The sequence below is a fragment of the Penicillium malachiteum genome (assembly GCF_028827825.1).
Source record: "Penicillium malachiteum strain IBT 17515 chromosome Unknown utg000005l:1.0-9002435.0:326005.0-9005861.0, whole genome shotgun sequence".
Taxonomy (NCBI): Eukaryota; Fungi; Ascomycota; class Eurotiomycetes; order Eurotiales; family Aspergillaceae; genus Penicillium; species Penicillium malachiteum.
The window spans coordinates 4,774,239-4,796,101 of NW_026643099.1; the positions used below are offsets into that span (position 1 = coordinate 4,774,239).

General features: G+C 45.4%; 8 protein-coding genes across 8 annotated transcripts; 4 read left to right on the forward strand and 4 right to left on the reverse strand.

Moving 5' to 3' along the window:
• Positions 1-45: 45 nt before the first annotated feature.
• Positions 46-746, forward strand: N7483_011788 (uncharacterized protein; the record flags this gene model as incomplete). Its single annotated transcript, XM_057095215.1, has 2 exons — positions 46-155; positions 215-746. 2 exons carry the CDS (start codon positions 46-48, stop codon positions 744-746), a joined length of 642 nt encoding a protein of 213 aa, XP_056941186.1.
• Positions 747-1,171: 425 nt separating this feature from the next.
• On the forward strand, positions 1,172-2,248 carry N7483_011789 (FAD synthase; the record flags this gene model as incomplete). Its single annotated transcript, XM_057095216.1, has 1 exon — positions 1,172-2,248. One exon carries the CDS (start codon positions 1,172-1,174, stop codon positions 2,246-2,248), a length of 1,077 nt encoding a protein of 358 aa, XP_056941187.1.
• Positions 2,249-3,194: 946 nt separating this feature from the next.
• Positions 3,195-5,264, reverse strand: N7483_011790 (uncharacterized protein; the record flags this gene model as incomplete). Its single annotated transcript, XM_057095217.1, has 5 exons — positions 3,195-3,504; positions 3,573-3,896; positions 3,951-4,045; positions 4,107-4,287; positions 4,339-5,264. 5 exons carry the CDS (start codon positions 5,262-5,264, stop codon positions 3,195-3,197), a joined length of 1,836 nt encoding a protein of 611 aa, XP_056941188.1.
• Positions 5,265-6,233: 969 nt separating this feature from the next.
• On the reverse strand, positions 6,234-7,501 carry N7483_011791 (uncharacterized protein; the record flags this gene model as incomplete). The annotated part of the gene is made up of 3 exons (XM_057095218.1): positions 6,234-6,968; positions 7,086-7,276; positions 7,345-7,501. The coding sequence occupies 3 exons, from the start codon at positions 7,499-7,501 to the stop codon at positions 6,234-6,236; spliced, it is 1,083 nt and encodes a 360-aa protein (XP_056941189.1).
• A 643-nt stretch (positions 7,502-8,144) lies between these two features.
• On the reverse strand, positions 8,145-8,456 carry N7483_011792 (uncharacterized protein; the record flags this gene model as incomplete). Its single annotated transcript, XM_057095219.1, has 1 exon — positions 8,145-8,456. One exon carries the CDS (start codon positions 8,454-8,456, stop codon positions 8,145-8,147), a length of 312 nt encoding a protein of 103 aa, XP_056941190.1.
• Positions 8,457-10,775: 2,319 nt separating this feature from the next.
• N7483_011793 (arylamine N-acetyltransferase family protein) lies at positions 10,776-11,857 on the reverse strand (the record flags this gene model as incomplete). The annotated part of the gene is made up of 2 exons (XM_057095220.1): positions 10,776-11,325; positions 11,421-11,857. 2 exons carry the CDS (start codon positions 11,855-11,857, stop codon positions 10,776-10,778), a joined length of 987 nt encoding a protein of 328 aa, XP_056941191.1.
• An 878-nt stretch (positions 11,858-12,735) lies between these two features.
• On the forward strand, positions 12,736-14,654 carry N7483_011794 (uncharacterized protein; the record flags this gene model as incomplete). The annotated part of the gene is made up of 6 exons (XM_057095221.1): positions 12,736-12,843; positions 12,899-12,969; positions 13,026-13,139; positions 13,198-13,658; positions 13,791-14,125; positions 14,157-14,654. 6 exons carry the CDS (start codon positions 12,736-12,738, stop codon positions 14,652-14,654), a joined length of 1,587 nt encoding a protein of 528 aa, XP_056941192.1.
• A 5,816-nt stretch (positions 14,655-20,470) lies between these two features.
• On the forward strand, positions 20,471-20,926 carry N7483_011795 (BTB/POZ domain-containing protein; the record flags this gene model as incomplete). The annotated part of the gene is made up of 3 exons (XM_057095222.1): positions 20,471-20,517; positions 20,574-20,700; positions 20,762-20,926. The coding sequence occupies 3 exons, from the start codon at positions 20,471-20,473 to the stop codon at positions 20,924-20,926; spliced, it is 339 nt and encodes a 112-aa protein (XP_056941193.1).
• Positions 20,927-21,863: the final 937 nt, after the last annotated feature.

The following is a 21,863-nucleotide window of genomic DNA, read 5'->3' on the forward strand; positions in this document are numbered from 1 at the left end:
GAACTCCGTTGCAAATCAAAGAAACATTGAACACCAAAGAACTCGATGGCTGAAGACGAGGATCAAGATATTTTTGATGCGCTGGAGCGCGAGGCCTCCGAGTTCACCAAGGATGCGGAGATTGATCGTATCCGCAAGGCATTCTCCCTCGACGCGTGAGTTACACTCGGTCTCCACTTTGAGAGCTCTACTAATTTAAGAATTGGTTCACCAGGTACGCCGTGCTAGACCTACAACCTGGAGTCCCTGAGAAGGACATCAAAGTACAATATCGCAAAAAGTCACTTTTAATCCATCCGGATAAAACGAAGAACCCACTCGCCCCAGATGCCTTCGACCGACTCAAGAAAGCACAGACCGCACTCCTGGACGAGAAGGAGCGTACCTATCTGGACGAATGCATTGCAGACGCACGAAGGCTCCTGATTCGCGAACATAAATATACTGTTGACTCGCCCGAGCTCAAAACAGACGAGTTCAAGAAGGAATGGCGACAGAAGACTGTCCAAGTACTACTTGAGGAAGAAGCTCGACGACGACGACAAGCTAAGGCGCGCATGCAAGAAGAAGGTCGCGAAAAGCGCAAGGAGGAGGAGGAACTAGAAGCGCGTAAGAGGAAGCGCGATCAAGATAAGGCATGGGAAGATACCCGAGATGAGCGCATTGGTAGCTGGCGGGATTTCAAGAAGGGAAAAGCAGTGGGCGATGAGAAGAAGAAGAAAAAGAAGATGAAGGTCCTTGGATGATACAATCATGTCATAGATACCGGCGTTCGAATTTGAATTTTACATCCTGATCTAATCATCTTGGATAACTGATATCCTCCGAATTACATTCAATATCCATTAGCAAATCCACGAGGCTCCATACACTTCTACTGATAAGCCGCAGCGCGGGGAAAACCTAGAAGTTTCGATGCATATAAGCGGAGGATATACGAAATGTACTCTAATTTACCTCTTCACAACCTCAATTATCTATACAAAGCCTTTATACAGTGTCTTTTCATCCCATATCAGCTAAAGGCACAAGAAATCACGTTATCTATTCAATTATCGCCCGTTTTTAAGGCCATCCCCACATGGGATTAGATCATTCTGGATTCCGAACGCCGAGAAACCCACTCTCCCCCGCCTCGATCTCAACTCCTGTCATTCACTCCTCCAGCATAATGACCGAGCCAGACGTACCTGGTGAGCGGCCAGTAGAGCCTATTGCTGCCTCACAACTCCTCTCACAGGCTCTCAACCACCTCCGTCCTTTTGAGCCAGTGCCCGCCGACCTATCTTCAGGTCAACGCGGGGCTGACGCCGCACATACCACACACACCACACACACCACACACGCGACAGGTGCCGATTATGCATATGCAGAGAACCACAATGGCACTACAGACTCAAAATCGAACACCGAGGAGGCGCTTCCTCCACTCTCAGTAGTCATCGAACGCATTCATGCCCGCGTGCAAGCCTTCCTATCCGAGACGCATCCCGCGGACTCCCTGCTAGCCTCGGCCCAGCGCCAAACGCGTATCTCACTAGGAGTCGTCGCAGAGGCAATAGCGAAGTACAACATGTCGGGTCTCTCTCTTTCCTACAATGGAGGCAAGGATTGTCTTGTTCTCCTTATTCTGTTCCTGGCAGGATTGCACCCATACTCCAGCCACACACAACAGTCCGAGGATTCAAACATACCGTCAACCGCCGAGTCATCATCTCAAAACCAAGACTCCATTGAATCAGGCATGATTCCTTCTATTTATGCCCTCCCCCCGGATCCGTTTCCTGCAGTGGAAGAATTTGTTCTTAGCTCCGCAAAAGCATACTACCTCTCCATAACGAAATATACTACCGAACCTCCTCATACAACGCTCAAGTCCAGCTTTGAAGATTATTTGTCCCGACACCCGAATGTTCGTGGAATATTCGTCGGTACTCGACGGACAGATCCGCATGGAGCGAAGCTGACGCATTTTGATCGGACGGATGGTGGGTGGCCTGACTTTATGCGTATACACCCGGTCATTGATTGGCATTACGCTGAGATCTGGGCATTTATTCGGCATCTCGGATTGAGGTATTGTTCGCTGTATGATATGGGATATACCAGTCTCGGTGGAACGTCGGATACGCTGCCGAATCCTAGATTGAGGAGAGAGGACGACAAGGAGAGCAGTGAGAGTGATGGGGGTTATCTACCAGCTTATAAGCTGATGCAGGACTTGGAGGAAAGACTCGGGCGCAATTGATTGGCCTCACCCTGGATAGTGTTAGATTTCTATTGGCGATTGTCGGATTTTTTTGTGACGTGTATAGATCAACATTTTCATTTCCATTCTGGTTGGCATTTTCCTTTTAGAAATGAATCTACGTTCATCGATAGACTAAGAGTTACTATGAGTTTCCAAGAATACTTGCACTGTCAGCTTTTTTGGTCAAAGATATCATATTGTAGACCATGAAACTTTTAAGGCACAAGGCGTGTTCAGCTTAATCATGAAACATCCATCCCGAACAGATACCGTTGAAGACATGCTTTCCCATATGACTGCAACAGAACGAACAGCAGAGAGAAGATCCAAAAGCTAGAAATCAGAACTTGAGAAGGACAATACTTGAAAAAAGATAATTCATAAACGATGAACACTAAAAGAGCGGCAGGGTCCCCAAGCAATAGAGTGCCGAGGCCACAATAAAAAATACGCCATAGATAACAAAAGAGTGACATGGTGTCCGAGACAACCGCAGAGAATCAGTAACGACAGAACTTCCAAGACAATAGAGCGCCCGGGACGATAATAAGGGATACATCATAAATCATCAAAGAGCGGCAGATGTCCGAGACCATAGAGTACCCGAGACATCATAGAGACACCACAACAGAGAAGTTGCAGTAAAGCTAAATCCGCAGAGACGAGAATAAAAAGGCAGCAAAAAAAGCCCCGACCATCCTACCAGCTGGTAAACATATGGAGTACACATATGAGTAACAGAAATCGGAGGACGGCAGATAGGATCGAGGTTAAGACAGCCCGGTAAAGAGAAATAAAAAATCAGAAGCACATGGGCGTACATTCTGCAGAAGTAAAGGGATATGACCAGTTGAAAAATCGAAGAATTGCCGAAAACAAAGAATTTCGCCGAACGCCGCATCAGAAAGTTTCATGGATGTCAAACCCATGCTGTGTTCTCCATTTAGCAGCACGAACGAGGGCTGGAAGGGGGGCTGGAAGGAGGCATCCCCAGGGCCATACGAGTTGGGCTTGGCGACATGGAGAACGAACGGATATTCTCCTTTCGGGGGCTCGGCTTGCGCGAGCGGGGCTCATCCATTGGAGATTGAGGTACGGCGGTCTTGGATGACGCACCGGAGATATCGGTCATAGAACGGCAAGCCTGGAATGAGCGACGGTACATGGGGGTGTTCTCAATTGCGTTCATGCTGCGAGAAGACAGAGATGTCTGTCGGACACCGCCGGTACTAGTTTTCTTCATCAAAGCGAAACTACTTAGCTGTCAGCCTATGTCCAAAGCCAAAACATCCCAAGGAACTGAGAATTCAAAGGAACTTACGTAGGAGAAATCGAAGTAGCTGGGGTCCAGTTCGAGCCCGAGCCCAAACCAGCGGCAGAGCCGAAGCTTCCCTGAGAGTTAGGGGTAATGTGGGAGCTGGCCTGCTGAAGACGATGCATCGAAGGTGATGGGGTGGATCCCTGCACCACCTCAACGGAGAAGTTGTACTCGCCAGCACGGTAGGCACGACGCTCATTGCTCTGCTGCTTAAGGATCTTTTGAGCCTTGGTGTCAGCGAAACGCAGCAGCAACTTAACATCATTCCCCTTAGAGACGTTGTGGAACTCCGCTAGAATCTTCTCAGCGACTTCACGGGATTCGAAGCTGCAAAGAATTAGTAGTGAGCAAAGGAGGCAAGAAGAGTAACTGGTCTCATACCGTGCAAAGCCGACTTCCTTGCTCACGCCGGTCTTCTCATCACGACTGATCTTCTCAGATACGACATTGTAAGGCTCAAAGTGACGACGCAGATCCTTTCAAAGACCATTATCAGGATTTAGTTCTCATGAGGGAGTGGAATAAAGTCAAACTTACCGCTTCAGTCCAGTCGATAGGAATGTTGGTGCAATAGATGTTGGTGGAGCATCGGTCCTCCAGGTCCTTGAGGCGGGAATTGCGGGACTTCTGGGCGAAGCTTGCCTGGTAACCAAGGAAGAAAAATCCCCGAATGCAGTTCTCACAAGACTCATAAGTGTAAAACTGAACAAAGCCGAACCTGAGTATCTTGTTAGTATTGGATGATTTCGATCGGAATATTCAATCATACCCCTTGCAAAGACCAGTGTCCAGGTCAACAATTGCCTTGCAACGCTCAATGCTTCCAAAGCGGGAGGCGTAGGAGTGGAGCAACTCATCAGTGGTCTCGGGCAAAAAGCCTCGAATGTAGACATTGGTAATACCCTCACGATTTTCAAGGCATTTAGCGATGGTCATGTCCGGACTGGTCCACATGGCTGGTACGGCGCGAGGAATCGCAGGCTCCTGTTGAGTCAGGAAATGTAAATCCTGAACCATGTAGCCATTGGTGGTCTTCATAATCTGCCATGATACCGGGATAGTGTTGTAGCATGGAGAAGGCACGGCTCCAGCATTTCCATAGACTTGAATGGAAGGATTCACGGTTGAAACGGCGTGGCTGCCATCGTAATACTGCAGCTGAGCGCTGGCGTCAGGTCCTTTCTGGATGTCAACTGGGTTCCATACAGACTGTGTGTTATAGTTCATGTATGGCCACGATGGGTACTGGTACCCGCTTGGTACCATGGAGTTGACGGTAGGGTAAAAGCCAGCCGAAAGGTACTGATACTGACCTGGTTGATCCGCCTGGCCACTCATTGCGGGGGACATGAAGGTGGAGGCTTGCTGGACGCCTCCAAGGACACCGTTGTTGGTGGGCACCACCCAGTATGGGGTGGCGTTCTTAGCGCGGGTGTAGGCTACCCAGTCAACATTGCTCATTGTAACGGGAGACGCAGTCTGCGGTCCAAAGCGGGGACGGGGATAGCCTGGATAAGCCACACTGGTGAACATCTGAGGCATGTTGCCTCCAGTCCCGTCATAGTAGACATTTCCATTGGGCGAAAACATGGATGCGACGCGAGGGCGACGGTCGTGATGATAGTGGCCGGTTTGAGTGGAGGAGTTCTGTCCAGAACTAGTAGAGCTGGTCTTCTGATCACCCTGAGGATGCATTTTTGACACAGATCTTTCAGTTGAAAATTTGTTAAAAAAGATGAAAGTAATTCAGAGAATTGAAAATTCGCTGTCTGAGTGCCTTGATTAAGCACTTTTGTGACTACAAAAAAGGTGAGTCATGAGTAAATCAATTGTTGCAGGGAGAAGGTACTTACTTGAAGCTGATAGGAGGATGGCAATTCCTGGACAGCAGATTCGAACAGTCTCCCAGGTGCAGTCCAAAAAAAGATGGCACAATGCACTTGCGAGTTAGGGTTGAACTGTGGATGGTGATGATTGTAAGGTCAACCGATGGATGAAGATACCCCACAAGTTGAGAATTCTGATGAGAATTGATGCTCCCAATGATGGATGATGAAAGAATTGATGAAGGTGACAAGAAAGTGATGGAATTTGATGGAGGGGTTGTGAGAGTGAGATGGGGAAAGAGCAGATTGAACTTCAAAACTTTGGAAGGAGCGAACAGATTTCGCGCCAAAAAGCTGCCAGGACACTTGATAAGGGTCCAACAACCGAGTAACAGATTCGATTGACAGTAGCAAAGTGTTAATTGAAACCGAGATGATGAAATTGATGAATTGGGCAAGAATCGAGGATGAATTGGGTGATAGAGACGATGGTGAATGAGGGTGAGGAAGAAAAAGAGGAAGAGAGGAAGGGAAAAAAGAGATGGGGGATTTCAATTGACGAGGAACACAGAGTGTGCCCTACCAGATTGTAGGGTTGATTCGAGCAGTGAATTGAATCGAAATGTTTGATCGGTGGTTATTGCTCCATGGAGGTTCTTGGACATTTCGATATTGGGACGAAGTTCTCCGGGCACGGGACTTCCAAGTTTGTATAGGATTGTGACTTCCTCTCGGATTTTCGCAAGCATACACATAATTGAACACCTCGAGGATATTGAAGAACGCCACACATAGCACGCCATGGGAAACCCAGAGTCCTGGGAGCGATTGAAGCATTCTATTTCGACTTGTCTTGCAACCATTGATAAACAACCGAGAAGTCTTTACCACGGTGAGCTTCCTCCACAGCACGGTATACCTCACGGGCTTTGTCGCCCAACTCCAGAGGAGTATCTGATTTCTCTGCGGCTGTGAGAGCTAACCGCAGGTCCTTGTGCATTAGACTTACCCCGAATCCACCTTGATAGCCGCGCGACGCAGGCGCTGTCTCAACAACACCAGGAACAGGGTTGTTCACTTCCGATGGCCAGCATCGGCCTGTGGAGGCATTGATCATGTCTGCCAATGATTTGGGATCTAATCCCCATCTTACTCCGAGGTTCATGGCCTCCGCGGTGGCAATGTTGTTGATCGCCAGGATATAGTTGTTGGCGAGCTTCCCTGATACTCCAGAGCCGGGTTCACCGAGATGCCACATCCTCTTACCCATCAAAGACAGAACGTTCTGCACTCGTTCCAGGAACTCTTCTGATTGGGAGGATGCTCCGAACATAAATGATAGGGTACCTGCTTTCGCACCGACCACACCACCCGAAACGGGAGCGTCCACAAACCGGCCAGTCTGGGTGCTATGGATTGCATTCGCGAGATCCTTGGACGTGACAGGATCAATCGTAGATGTATCGATGAACAGCCGCTCTTGCTCCACTGCCGGGAGCTCACCACCTTTGAGAATGGAATGGTACACGTCCAGAACATGTTGGGGCTCCGGAAGACTAGTAATGATCACGGACTGGACATCATATTAGTTCCTCGGCAGATTCCTATGTTGCAATGCATCATGGATAACCGCCATTCTCATATCAATGCGCTGATGGCCTCCAATGACATATCATGAGTTCAAACTCACCGACTTCTCAGCAAGCTCCCGGGCATTCTCTGCAATATGGACTTGATTCTCATTTGCTGCTGCGCCACTCGTACTGGCAGCCTCTTGGGCTTCTGCGACAAATCGTTTTGAAGCTTCCTCATTAATATCGCGTACAATCAATGTATCAGTTGCAGGGATCTTGGCACGCAAGTTCTTGGCCATATTGTATCCTATCTCAGGTCAGCTTTTCAGTCCATCTTGAAAGGGGGTGATCAATTCATCATTCCAGTCATCATACCCATCTGTCCCAATCCAATGAACCCCCATGTTGCATCTCGAGGTTGTGTGGTTGAGAAACATCGAGATAAGCTCCGCCCAGTGATGGAGAACCAGCGGGTCTCTGCGGGGCAGTGAAGCCTAGCTCGGGAGAAAGATGAAGCAAGTCGAAGACTCATTTCTCAAGGATTATCGAAAAAATGACCTGATGGATGAGATGACGAAGAGAAACAATTCTAGGAGCTGTGAATAGATGATCAGAAGCTCAGATCTGTGCGACCGAGGGTTGAAAAAGAAATGTAAATGACCTCGGATGATGGATCTTCTCCGCACCGATGATATCCGCGCTTCGGCTTCACTGCGGAGAAGTGGGGGCAGTCAAGTGGAGACCTGCCTTTGTTTAACGAAATCTTGTCTTTGAAGGATGATGAGATACTGCCATTCACGCATAAATAAGTATGCAGAAGTGATTTATTGATGGAGGAAGGATGAGCAATGATAAAATTCACAAATCGATCCATCAGATGTGAATATCGATTGTTATTCGGCAGAATCGAATATGCCGACCGCCTGGCCGAAACCCCTCTATGAATACATTATTCGATCATCATTGGACACTACGCAGTACCTGAACTTTAAACATCCAAGACAAATTCAAAATCATGATTATACATCTATAGCAGCTGGACCCAAGACCATGCCATCTCCTCCAAGGCTTATAAAGATACATGTTCCCCATTGCTTTCACAAACCTCTGATATTTCCACATCACCCTCAATTCCTGGAATCTTTCTGATCCACATATTCACACCGAACACTCCATTAATCTGTTCTCTGAATAGCCATAGTGGAGCCACTCGCATTCCCATCTAAATCCAGTAACCTTCCAGGAGCTGTCACAGCGAAAGCAGCAGCTGATGTCCTCAACCCTTCAATATCATCATCGGCGTATCGCGACCGGTTGGAAGACTCCTTTGGACCTTGACTGAGGCTAGCCAAAGCATAGGAGTCCCCATTTCCAGCGCCAGATGAGCTACTATAGCCTCCACCAACCCGCTTGTGCAACGAAACATTCAGCATTCCACTGTCGAAGGCATCGAGGAAGGGTTTCAAGCAAGGGATACAGGCAGTCATGAGGCTGACATGAGGCTGACACAGAGATTGGTCTGATTGGTTATGACTGTTGCAAAAGAGCTGGTATTCATATCGGCAAGGGACTGAGTCTTTTTCATGAAAACAAGACGTACAATCGTGGTGATGACCACATTAGAATGAACCGGTCAATCGACAGTAGAGGAATTGGAGTTGGGGTTGGAATTTGAAACATACAATATACGGAACACAAATGCAATGACAACAGTAAACTTCTTTCCTGATGCTACTTGCACTGGTTTGATGACGAAACCTGGGAGAAGGTAGATTACCAGTTCGGTGATAATATCGACGGGAGATATGGCGACCTAGAAAGCGAACTGTATACATAATTCGCTGTCAGTGTCTTGGGGCGCAATATCTGGTATGGCGTATGGTCTCAGGCTCACCATATTGATAAAATGCCCATCATTTGTGTTCCAGGGGCGAGATGCCCCACACTGAAAAGCCAGAGTGAAGAAGAGTGGAACAGTCCATGCAGCAATAAGAATGATCGACCAGAAACAGATCTTCTTGTGAAGTTTTATCACGCAGATCTTTTGCAAGAACCGCAACACCGAAGTTTTTGCCAGGCTCAGGCTGAAAACATAGAGAAGATTAGAGGCATAAAGATCCTATAAAATGTCAGCGAACTCTGCTGGATGAGATACCTTTATGAACTCAGAATAATCTACCTTTTGCACGCTGGTATATTGCCCATCAGCCATGGCGAACTGGCGTTTCCCCAATCCATGTTGAATACCAGAGAGAATGACACTGGACTGAAAGATGGGGAGAATCTTTCCGGAAATAAATGGTCAATTCCAACTTGAATCAATTGAAACAGCTCAAGACTTCACATGTTTCAAGGTTGCCGGTTGAGGAGATCGGAAATGGTATGAAGGGAGAAAGCCGAAACCTACCAGCGCGAGTGAAACCATCCCATCATCTCATTGCAGTGACCGAAGCATATAATATCAAAAGGCTAGTCGTATCAGCACGGCCATAATCATCATAGCCAAAAGATATAGCGTCGCTATTGCAATTTCATCTCCATGGTCGATTGAGATGGTCGACCGTCGCCATATGGACAAGTCCATGGTCATCCACGGTGTTTACCCTTGGTTCACATATAACCAAGGTAGGTAGATTGTAGGATAGACAGGCGTGGAGTCCTTGTGATTGAGGATCGTTAAACAATATGCAGGACCCTCTAGTAAGTACTGTCTACTCCATGCATCTCCTAATACAGACCAGTGCTTAGCCGCATAGTAAACCCGATTTAGAAAAACCGAAATTACCGCTGAATCGTCAGCCCTTGCTACATAGCTCAGATGTTTTCCAAAAAATCCCTGGAATTAATCATTCTAGCCCCATAAAGCTGGGGGCGGAGTCGGTAGGCGCAAACACGGACTTTGTGGATCGACTGAAGAACGTGCATGTGCCGTCAAGGGGTATCCCATGATCCTTCAGCATGACCGAACTTTATTAGGGCTGAACTAACCGGTTTTAGAGTTTTTGGCTTGATTCAATCATATTTGTTATTTTATTATTTAGTTTTGGTCTAAAATTGGGCAAACCGGGGCCGTGGCTGCAGCATCCAGCCTTATATGTGCCAAGAGCAGCATGGCGCAACTAGTTGCAGATGTGGTTGAATCAGGTATCCGACTCTCTTGGCCATTGACATCAAGACCATAAGCGCGGTCCCTCTTACATCCTGCATATATGGGTGAATTTTCGTTGGTCATGACTCGTAGAAGAAAGGCATAGCTAACGTTGACGACCTCTGCCGGGCTCTGGTACTAGTAGTATCATGATGTAGGTATCCCGAGTCCCGCGCATGTTACAAGTAAATAGCCCAAGATCTTCTCTCTGGTGGAGGATCCACGGATATTCAGCTTCTTGTGGAGTAATAATTTGCTCAATCCTCGGGGGCTAAGATGTTCTTAGACTTACGTGCATGAGAATCGATTGTACTCGTCAGCTGGGCGGACAAGACATACCTTTAGAGTGCAGATCAAAAGCCTCATCCGTCGCCAAGCTGGCTAAGCCGAGCGGCCCGTGTAACCCTAAAGATAAATGTAATTGGACTAACCTCGAATTTCACTGCATGGATCGGCGCCACGAGCCCGGTTTGTCCAGAAAAAGCAAAAGCAAAAGCAAAAAGTGATGGTGTGGACAAACAACTCGAATCTTGCACCGGAGATGTACCATGTACATATCAGGCGTGCAATTGATTGTACAATATGCAGTAATGAAGATCAAAAGTTGAAGGATTGAACAGATTCGCAAATTTGCATTCCAGGCCAAATCTAAACTTATCTACAAAATTTCCGAAATAGTGCGGCGGATGCTATCTCTATCAGTCTGGCCTATGTGTATATTGAATGCCTTGGCCAGCGCTGCCACGCGCTCCTCATCCGAGTTCAGGGTCCGTAAAACCTCAGACGTGGCACCTAGACGCTGTTTCAACGAGTCGTTGAATAATGTATAATCACCCACGACGTTGTCGCCTGTCTCATCCAGGATCATCCGAACACACACAACATAGAAGGTAAACCAACTATCACGGCTAGTGCTCATGTAATAGTTGATCATCGTAAAGTCCTCAGGGAGGAACTCGGTCTCCGTGAATGAATAAGCGGGAGCCCAGTCTCCGCCCCCATTGCAGATCTCATACTGCCAAAGGGATTGATCCTTGCTAGTATGCTGGGTGATTGGACCATACATAAGGCGCCCATATTGTTCACCCACATTGTGGAATTTGAACTCTGGAGTCAATGGTATAGGTTGGTGTGGCCCATTTGACCCGAACCCCACGTCTACCAAGTACTTCTCTCCGCCGATTTTAACGAGGTTGACCATGTGGTTCCTGCAAAACCGTTTATTAGTAATGACTCTCCAGAATGCTGGGTCTTTGAAGCACTGGAACTGGGTATGTATGTGAAATGGAGATCATCATCATACCAGCCATCGTATTTCGGTCCTCTCCAGTTCTTAGAGGCTGCCACTGGCTGCGCAGCTTCGTTCACTCTTCCCCCGACCGAGGTAACATTGTAGCCCAGGCTCCGTAAGACCGTACCGAATAGAGTATTGTTCTCCATGCAGTAACCGCCCCTCTCGGAGTTAGACGTCACGATCTTCTCGAAGATCTTTTGCACATCTATAGAGATATGGCGTTGAACCGAATAATGCAAGTTGAGGTTTTCAAATGGCACGGCTGCCACATGATACCGCTGAAGCGCTTTCAGAAAGACAAGAGAGTCCTCACTATCAGCTCCAGCGCGCTCCTTCACGACCGAAGACTCTCGCCATTTTTTAGGAAGACTAATCCTGTCAAAATATTGCACCAATTGTTCTTGCGAAAAGGTAGGACGTAAAGACCAATCAATTGCGGATCCCATCTTGAAGCTGGGGCGGAAAGAAACGTGGCAAGAGGTTCAAAGTATGGAGTAGAGAGGGATGATCAGAACTTGAATCAGTGGACGATCGTACGCATCGAATAAGCAGGGCGTGGAACTCCGGATGATAAAGTCAACGATAATGCTCAAGTACCAGTACACAAGTGGGGGTGTGGTCAGTCTAAAGCAAGGGAGTCGGGAGAAATCCTGAAAGATGCAGGAGGTGGCCTTGCCTGATAACGACTCACGAGTGATATTTGTTCCCCCTCTTCATTCTTGGCCCCCAGGGCCCCAGACATGTTGTGGGGCCAATCGACTTTCTGATGTGATCCACTTATTTAGTATCAAGGGTGGAGTCAAGGAGCAAAAAGAAACATTCAATATTGCGGGAGGATACATCATCCCAAAGTTATCCATGCAACGTTTGGAAATAAATTCAAGGCATCCTGGTCAGTCCCATGCATTAGTGTGCTACATGGAGTCCCAACTTATATTATGGCTGGATGATATCTGCCCCACACCACCAAGAGCTTGCATTGAATCACTTTCCTCCTTCTTGTCAAACATGAATTTACGGTCATTTTAATGATTTACTGAGTAAAGCTGTCCCTAGAATTTTCAGAATTTCGGCTTTCTTTTAACATAGTTTCATTAATCTGTTTTTAACTTCGCAGATGCACCATGTTTTCGCTACGCCACGACGCTAGACGACTTTAATTATTCGGGGTAAATGTAGCTGCCCAGGTGAATCTTTCGGTGGCCGTTTTGATAGGCCTGTTCGCCTTTTGCGGGGATCTCTTTGTTCTATTGAGCTAGAAGTCTTTTTTCTTCGCCACATCCATTTTCATTCTTTCTACCAGCCTCTTATCATTTGCGAAAAGATGGCCTACAAGGATGGCGACATGGCCATTAAGGAGCTGGGCTCCCGGCGTCATAGGGATCGCGATTATGCGGATATGGCCAGAGCTGAAAAGAAGCAGCGCCTGGAAGTGAGTGCATTATTCATGAAATAATGCTGGACCAGAATAGTGTTGACATTATCAGCGAAATTTCGGCTTCTTATCGATGCTAGGGTTTACCACAACTATGATGTGTACCTGGGAAGCAGTGCTATTGTATGTTGGAATATCACAAAATCATCGTTTCTACTCAAACTCACGAATCGCCTTAGCTGCAATACTGATTCTATGATTGATGGAGGGCCGGTAACTCTGGTATATGGATTCATATTTTGCTGGATAGGTGCCTTGGTAACGGCATGCTCCCTTGCTGAGATGGCATCGATGTATGAAACTCAACTTATGACTCGGATGTCATATTGCCTCGATGCTTACTATCCACAGGGCCCCGACCTCTTCAGGGCAATACCACTGGGTCTCAATGCTCGCGCCTAAAGGTCAGGCCGTCTTCCTCAGTTGGGTGACCGGTTGGCTAGACATGATCGGGTGGTGGGCTTGCACAGCGTCAGGTGTCTATTTTGGCGCAACCGTCACTCAGGGTCTTTTGGTCTTGAACTATCCAAGTTATGTTCTTGAGAGATGGCAAGGAACATTGCTCATGTTTGCGGGACTCGTCGTTTGCCTCCTTGTCAACTCTATCGGGGCAAGACTTCTCCCAAAGATTGAAGGCCTCATTTTGATTCTGCATATTATGGGATTCTTCGCCGTTTTGATTCCTCTGGTCTATATGGCCCCTCACAAAAGCGCCTCCTACGTTTTTGGCACATTTTCAAATACTTCGGGATGGAAGAATCCGGGATTGACCTGGTTAATTGGATTGATGGGAACGAATCTCCCATTTATTGGTATGTACCCTAGTACTAAATTATCTCCAATATTTAACAAAATTGTCTAGGTTACGATGGTCCTTGTCATATGTGTAAGCTTGGCTTCGACTTGCAAGTCTCTCAAGTTTTGGCGCTAATAAATTTCTGCAGCTGAGGAAGTTATCAATGCCTCAATCACCGTCCCTTGGTACATGATCGGCACCATTCTAATTAATGGTCTACTTGGTTTTGCCATAGTGATCAGCTACCTCTTTTGCATTGGCGACCCGGAGCAGGCACTTAATAGCCCTACTGGCTACAGTTTCATTGAAGTCTTCTTTGATGCTACCAAGTCACACGCGGGAGCTTCCGTGATGTCTGCTATCCCTGCAGCCCTCGTTATCTGTGCCGCCTTTGGTTTCTTAGCCTCATCTTCCCGACTCACCTGGGCATTTGCGCGAGACAAAGGCGTTCCATTCTCGGACTTCCTGTCCCACGTATCTCATGTATGATAATCCACTTTACTCCTCAGCGCAGATACTGACCAAATTGATTACTCAGGTTAAATCGGGTTCTGCACTGCCCATCCGCGCCATCGTTTTCTGCGCAATAATCACGGGCATCACATGTCTTATTAACATCGCCTCCAGCGCCGCATTTAACGCCATGATCTCATTGACTACCGCGGGTCTTTTCTCCTCATACGAGATCGCCATCTTCCTCATGCTTATAAAGAAAATTAAACGAGACCCTATTCAGTATGGCCCTTGGTCCCTCCGCCGATGGGGAATTCCCATGAACATTGCGTCAATTTCATTCTTAATAATCGCCATCTTCTTCTCTTTCTTCCCTGAGGAATTACCAGTCACGGCTATCAACATGAACTGGTCAATTGTCGTATTTGCTGGAGAGCTCTTCATTGGTCTGGGCTGGTATCTCATTCACGGACGAAAGCAATATAATGGTCCCATTATTGAGTCTGGCATTATTCCTGTTGATGATCGGTCTACTCAGTCAGGTTCTTCAAAGGATTGAGGCTTTATCCCTCGGTTAAGGTGTTGTAAATCACTGATTCAAGTTTCAATCGTACATATGGCTGCTAGATTTGGGTTGCGCTAAACATTCATTTGCACAAAGCTCATTGGGGAATTTTCACGGCCACCGATATTCCTGCCAGTGCTAGTATCAATTCTAACATTGATTCCTGATAGTATTTAAGAATCCCCTCAAGTCACGGTGCTGTATACCTAAGTACTCCGTACGGGTAGTACTACACGTGGTAATATCGCCTGCACCAATTCCTACGAACTCCGAGTCTCCCTCTCCAATGTATTTAGAGGTTTTCCTTTACTAGTTCCCCATGCTCTGTGAGCCTTATCATTCTTGGTATGTAACTTGGAATGAAGATCTGGAGGACGGAATATGCTATGGCGTTTACCTAGGTGACGTTCAATGTTCAATTTCGCACTCCCCACCTACCTAGAACCTCTGAGGATTATTCTTCCATCCTGAGGCAAGGGCCACCAGACTCGGAGCTAGGGTATGTCGGTCCCGGTTTTGGGGCTAATCTATAGAATCTCAGGCATATGGCCATACTATAGGAAGTCTCAGTATGACATTACCTAGGTAATACTATGATCATAATAGTAGGAAGAAATTTTAAATTTCAAATGTAGAGTTGAGTCAATCAAGACTAGTAGTCAGTAGTAAAATCTCGACTTCCAGCGTCCAAACAGTATTCTCATCGGCTCATATTTTCATCCGGATGCTCAACATCTTCGAGTCAGAGTCTTCAATAACCCACTCTGGACTATTCGGCCACATGCATTCTTTCTTCACATCCCGTCTTTGAGCACTAAAGTAGAATTGATCTAGAAGCCCTTTCGCAAATTGCGGTGCTTCCGAAAGCATGTTCTCATATGGCTCGCGAAATTGGTCGTATATCGAATAGGACGGAAATTTTTCGTAGGCAAATTTCAAGCAGGCTTGTCTCAACCCCACGTTCGCTTCAGACATCGGGTACTGATTCCAAAAACCCAATCACACTGGGAGAAATTCTACCTTGTAAAGATTTCTGTCCGTTTTCATCCTGTGGCCTGTGGCCTTCTCACCCCCCCTCACGTAGTAAAAGGGAATGTGCGGATCAAATCTAGCCTGTCTTCATATTTCTCGATGCTATAGGACATCAGTCGTGGGATGTGGTATCTGTCTGCGAAGGCAAATACTCGAGCATAGAGCTGGAGGGCTGAAAATTCGGGGGTAGCATTGTCATCTCCCTCTTTTCTTTGTAACTCATCATATGATTGCGTGTAGAGAAAGGATATCACTTTGCTGACAACTATGTGAGATTCCTCTTCGAATTCATAGATACCAGTTTGCGCCTCCTTTAAGCCGGTTGTTATTACCGGTTTCATCTAAATATTAGATCAAAAAGAGCACCCATGACTTATTTGAAAATTTCCTGTGCAGGCAGCGTGGATAGCCTCGATTTGAGAATATATCAAAACTTTGTGAACTTTGAATTCATGTCCCTCGCAGACGAGCGTGAGATCACTGAACTCTCCTGACGTATGACATGTTGAAACCGTGTTAGCTTTGGATGAGGTATTAATTAAATATTCAAATGTTTGAATTAGATCAGAGTACCTCATAAGGGAATCCCCCATACTTGAAGGACGATGCCTTTTCATTTGGATCAATTGTGGATTTGTGTAGCATATTTGGATGAAAAGGGGTTCTTGTGATGGAGGGGTAGTTGAACGATTGAAGCTTTGGTTCGAATGGTACTAGTAGATCTTACAGACTGAAATATCTGTTTCTGATGCCTAGTCCATGTACGGAAATAATTTCAACCTGAAGTAGGTAGCAATGAGGTATGTACTGTAATTAGGTAGCACTCTTCCAAGTTCACAATGATGATTTTATCTCCAGGGCTCACATGTGCAGTTGTATGCCTGTTTGCCTTGTTTGCACTTTTCTGCTGCCGCCAAGCCTGATCAGGATAGACACCTGATCTCTATTTAAGGCATCCTTCCTGAATATTGTCAATGGAGTTATATACAAAATGTAATTTCTAGGCAATGCATTCTGGCTCAAGCATTTGATTAAACCATTTTCAAGGCTATGGGCAATTATCTATTGTCCTACATAATCCAGATGTCATGGTGCAGCTCTTGAAATTTCAAATTTTTATTTAGGCGCCAGTACTAGAATTGAGAGCTCAATTTGAAATAGACGTATGGACGAGATACACGATTTTTTAAATACTTTTTTGAAAACAAACCAATCTTTCGCGTGAGGAGTTTCATGACCTTCACTTCTAGTTCATTCGTGATACTGCCCTACCTGGCGGAGCCATCACTGTTTCCAGTACTAGTACCATTGATGACAAGATTCAGCCAGAACATGATACATACCCCAAATACTGATCAAGAAGACCTATCGTAAATCGTGGTACCTCCGAGGTTGTCTTTTTATATAGCTCTTGGAACCAAGCGCATTTAACGCAATGAGGAAAAGTGTCATGCGCATAGTCGAAACAAACCCTTCTCAGATCAGTCACCAGTTCTGGTGTGGTGTTGAACACTTCAGGTATCGACTCCAAAAATTCAATCACAGTGTTCTGTGACTGACTCCAGCGATTTTTCTTACGCAACTTCTGCTTAAACATTTCGACACTCAATGACTTCAGACCTGGGACAAGGTATCTATCGGCGAGGGCGAAAACTCGTACATGGAGCTGAAGCCCTGTAAATTCCGCGCTGGTATGGCCCTCTCCATCTAATTAAATTGAATTGTATTATTGTCGGTAGAGATATTCTATCAGCTTCTGGACAATAATATGTGATTCTTCTTCGAATTCGTAGACACCTGTAAATGACTCCTTTAAATGTTGATATTAGTTATTGTCACCAGGTATTTTCGTCTTGAGATAAAGTTTCTGAATAGCTCCATACTTTGAAACCCTTAGTACATGCAGCATGGATTGCTAGTACTTGCGAGCAGACAACGACTTTATGGACTTTCCATTGAACGTTTTCGCAGACGATGGTGAGATCACAAAACTCTTCTGATTTTTGGCATCTTAATATCCGGTTAGTTCTGCCTGAGTACCTCAAAGGATGGGGCAAATACTTCATAAGCAAGTCCCCAAGATTTGGCTGATCTGATGGATCATTATCTTCCATCTTGCTAGCTGTGACTATGGTTGTGGAGGATGGTGTACTTTGAGCCTGCAATCAATGACAAAAGTAGCATCTCTGAGTCAACCTTGGAAAGCTCGATTATAGGTTTGCAGGATGATTACTTAGCCAAACCAAAATAGCCAATTCCCAAGAGATAAGTTTGATACTTGACACCTAGTATAATAATTACGTCAGGTTAGATATTTAAGGAAGAACCCGTCTAACACTTCCAAGGTTAGATCTCACTTCTATAACATTCAAACTATCAAGACCCGTGTAGCTCTTACTTAACTTTCATTTCTCTAGAAGATTAAACTTGCATAGCTCTGACTTTCAGGGCTAGAAATAAATTTTCTTAAATTCCCTTCACATCAATTGATCATTCAACAACTTGAACTTGAAAGACTGACACGTTTAGTGTTGAAGGCCTGCCAAAATCGCTGACAACCTTAGAACGAATTAGAAATTTCATGATTCTATTAAATTTAAGTCGATACATATATGCTATCCTCTAGTAACTGCTTGAATTCACAGCTGATCTCTACCTACTCTGTTACTCACGAAAAACCTCATACATACCTAGGTATATAGTATGTGCCAAATCCATTAAGGACATCTGGATGACCGCACTCTGTCAAGACACACCTCTCTCACACTTACCACCTGAAGAATCGAAAGTCTCCATTGTCGCTTATTGAAAACTTCAAGCTCCTAGGAGCTGTTCATACCACTGGAAGGTCACGGTATAGGTCCCTGATCCTCAGACGACACCTGAAGCCGCCGTGGTTTTGAGACAAACCTGCTTGTAATTTGCCTATGAAAGATTTCCCTACTATTTGATCACGGAATCGTTTCGCGAACCATATGGGAATATTCTTTCGGGAGCTCCGTAGTTTACGTAAGGACTTCTGGATCGATGTCTCGCTGGTTCTTGAGATTGGGACAGGAATTCAGAATTCTTGTGTTTTCCCAAATATGATGAGGATGGAAACATTTTATGAGCATACCAACATTCTGATTGGACATTCAAAGTCGAGATTTAAGTTCAGAACTGCTAGAATCATGTCAAATATGATCAAAATAATAAGCCAGTAAAAATTCCATTCTCCCCTGATCGGTGGTCACACGGTTGGAAACCTAGCCTCACCTATCCGGTATATACCAAATCCGTTGAAAGTGATAGACCATTTCCCTACATCAAATTTCTATAAGTAGATTATATGTTATTGATTCTTTCCAATTAGTGAGATCTACTTCCTTTCATAAATTCTTTAAATATAAGAGCTTTCTGAATTTAAACACTTTGTAAAGGTGAGAGGTATCTGAGTCTAAGGCGTTTGTGTATGTGGGACCTAGTAAGGGCTATCTGAGCCTAAAGTGATTTAGACGTGAGAGATACCTATCTGAGTCTTCCAAGAGACGGGTTCTTCCTTTAATATCTGACCTAACATCAACATTTTTTGGTAACGGTAGTAAGCGGCGAACTAAGGTATCTCTTAGGAACTTGCTAATTCAGCATTTCTGATCATTCAAATGTTCTGAAAACCTACCAGTACTATAATTTTACATTGACACCAGTTGAGAGATACTATATATGATAAGTCAGTGAATCCAGGCTCAGTTATACCATCCTTCACTACTACTGTCGCAGCTAGCAAGAGGGCGGGAAATTCGTGACTCCACTACATGAGTCTCTTTAGTTCACTACTTGAATATACCGTTCATATCACACTATTTCTGAAACCCAAAAATGCCTTCCAATAAGCCGTTTCCCGGGCCTCACTATATTTGACGTGTGTGATATGAGGAATGACTCTCTACACAAACTCCCTATATACTACTTCTACGAAGTGCACCTCTATCAACTTTCAGTGGGTATCACATACCGTGTACAGCGCCTTTGCTTCAAAAATGTTCTTGCTCATGCATATATCTTCCATCATAAAGATGTCAAGTCCTGGAGACCTTGAAGCACCTGTCTTGGAAGCGCCAGAGTTTATTAGTTGGAAACTCATTATATATCCATAACTCCACTGACGGGAATTGAATATCCAGTATAGATGCCTCAGGATCCCAGGACCATGTGTCACTATGTCGATTCTAAATTCAAGTTAGCCTTATTCAAATATTTCAAAGTTGAATCACATAGACGCCTACTATGAAAGAACTTGAACTTGAACTTGAAGGGACAAAAATCAGAAACCTTGGAAGCGGAAGCAAACAACTGGAGAGAGCGAACGGGCTTAGAAATATGCAGAGTTGAATCACCCACTGGCAATTAGACTTCGGTACAAATAATCTCATCCGAGTCACTACTAGCTGTCTGCCTGTCAACGAAAGGTGCTTGGGGAAGGGAAAAAATAGGGTGGAGAACATTTGAACTTGAACCAGGTGATATCTACAGAGGACGATATCTTCCGACACTAGGTACCTATGGTAGTATCTACTTCAAGTTCAAGTTCAAGTTTCAACCTTGGAATCATCTCCCTCCCTATTCGTTGAACTGGACATCCGAAACAGATCTTCCATTTTGTCATATCTCGCCATTTGAACCAACCCCCATCTCAGGCTCTCAAAACTTGAATCATCGACCCCTCCAAAGCGAACTTGAAGTCTCTTTGAAATCATCTTTGAAATCAGATATCTTTCACAGATCCAGATTACAAAATGACGAGAAATGATCGCTTTTCAACTATGGGGGATTGTCTTATGAGGTACTCTGATCAAATTTCATCATAGAATATCTAAGGCTAACAGTTTCAACTTGAAGGTACCAGAAAACAGGAGAGTTCAGTGACCTCCTACCCGTCTGCGAAGGACACAGGTTTAAGGTTCACAAAGTCATCATATGCTCTCAAGTTGAACCCATCCACGCTGCCTGCACTCAAGATTTCAAAGTAAGCCATGCAAACCTGATCGAATCCTGATACAAAAATGGTGATATTGACTATGATGAAGGAGGCTCATACCAGAATTTACGAGTTCGAAGAAGAATCTCATATCGTCGTCCGCAAAGTGATATCTTACCTCTACACCCGGTTCTATGATGTATCGCAGGAGCACCTGGGAGAGGGAGATGATAACGTCGGCCCGGGATTTTCAGATCTCGAGCTCCATGCTTAAGTGTTTGCCTTCGCAGACAGGTACTGCATCTCAAATCTGATGTGATTCAGTGCCAACATGTATCAAGCTCGATTGGATTTCATACGTTCACAATCTCTGATGAAGGGAATATCACAAGAACTACTGGCAGGAGAAGACAAACGACTGGACTTATATGGAGAAATATCTCCCAATATTATTGAGTTTTTGGGCTCAGTACCGGCTGTTTTCAACTTGACACCGAAATCCACAACGCAACTTAGGAAAGTTTGCCTGGACTTTGCGCATGACATGTTTCCTCTGGCGTCGATTTTGCCTGGATTCAATGACCCATATGGAAGGATAATTTTGGAAGCGCCAAGTTTTGCAAAAGGGCTTTTTGATCGACTTTTCGCGAGTACTCGAGCTTGGAGGCACGAGAGGTTTTGAATGAAATTACGAGAGGCCATTGATGAAAATGGGGGCTCGCCCTCTATTCCATGAAAGTGGATGGAAGTACTAGCCCTTCAGTACGTGATCATAGTTTTTAGATATTCGAATTCGGAATATTGAGGCTTTCCAAATTTTTCTAGGAAGTTTTTCATAAAGATGGACGCGGCCTTTCAAATTTGGCACTTGTATGATTCCCGAGGTCATTCCCCACTGGCATCGTAGGTACAGCGGAATTGGCGCAAATGCAACCACTTGAGCAGTCCACTACATACCCTTTAGGTAGCAGTGCTTCACGCCACGCTTTGCCCAGCATTCCATCAGCGACATCAACTTGAATTTACCAAAAAAGATATGTAGTCCGAGCCAAAACTTGAGTATTTGGCTAATAGGAAGCTTGCCAGTGGCTACTAGTAGTAAATAGACACACAGGCACTGCTATAGTGGTATCATCCTACAAATATGCACATGCATGTGCATACTTCAGGTGCACTTGAGATGTCAGATTTAACTTCAAAGTAAGCGCCCA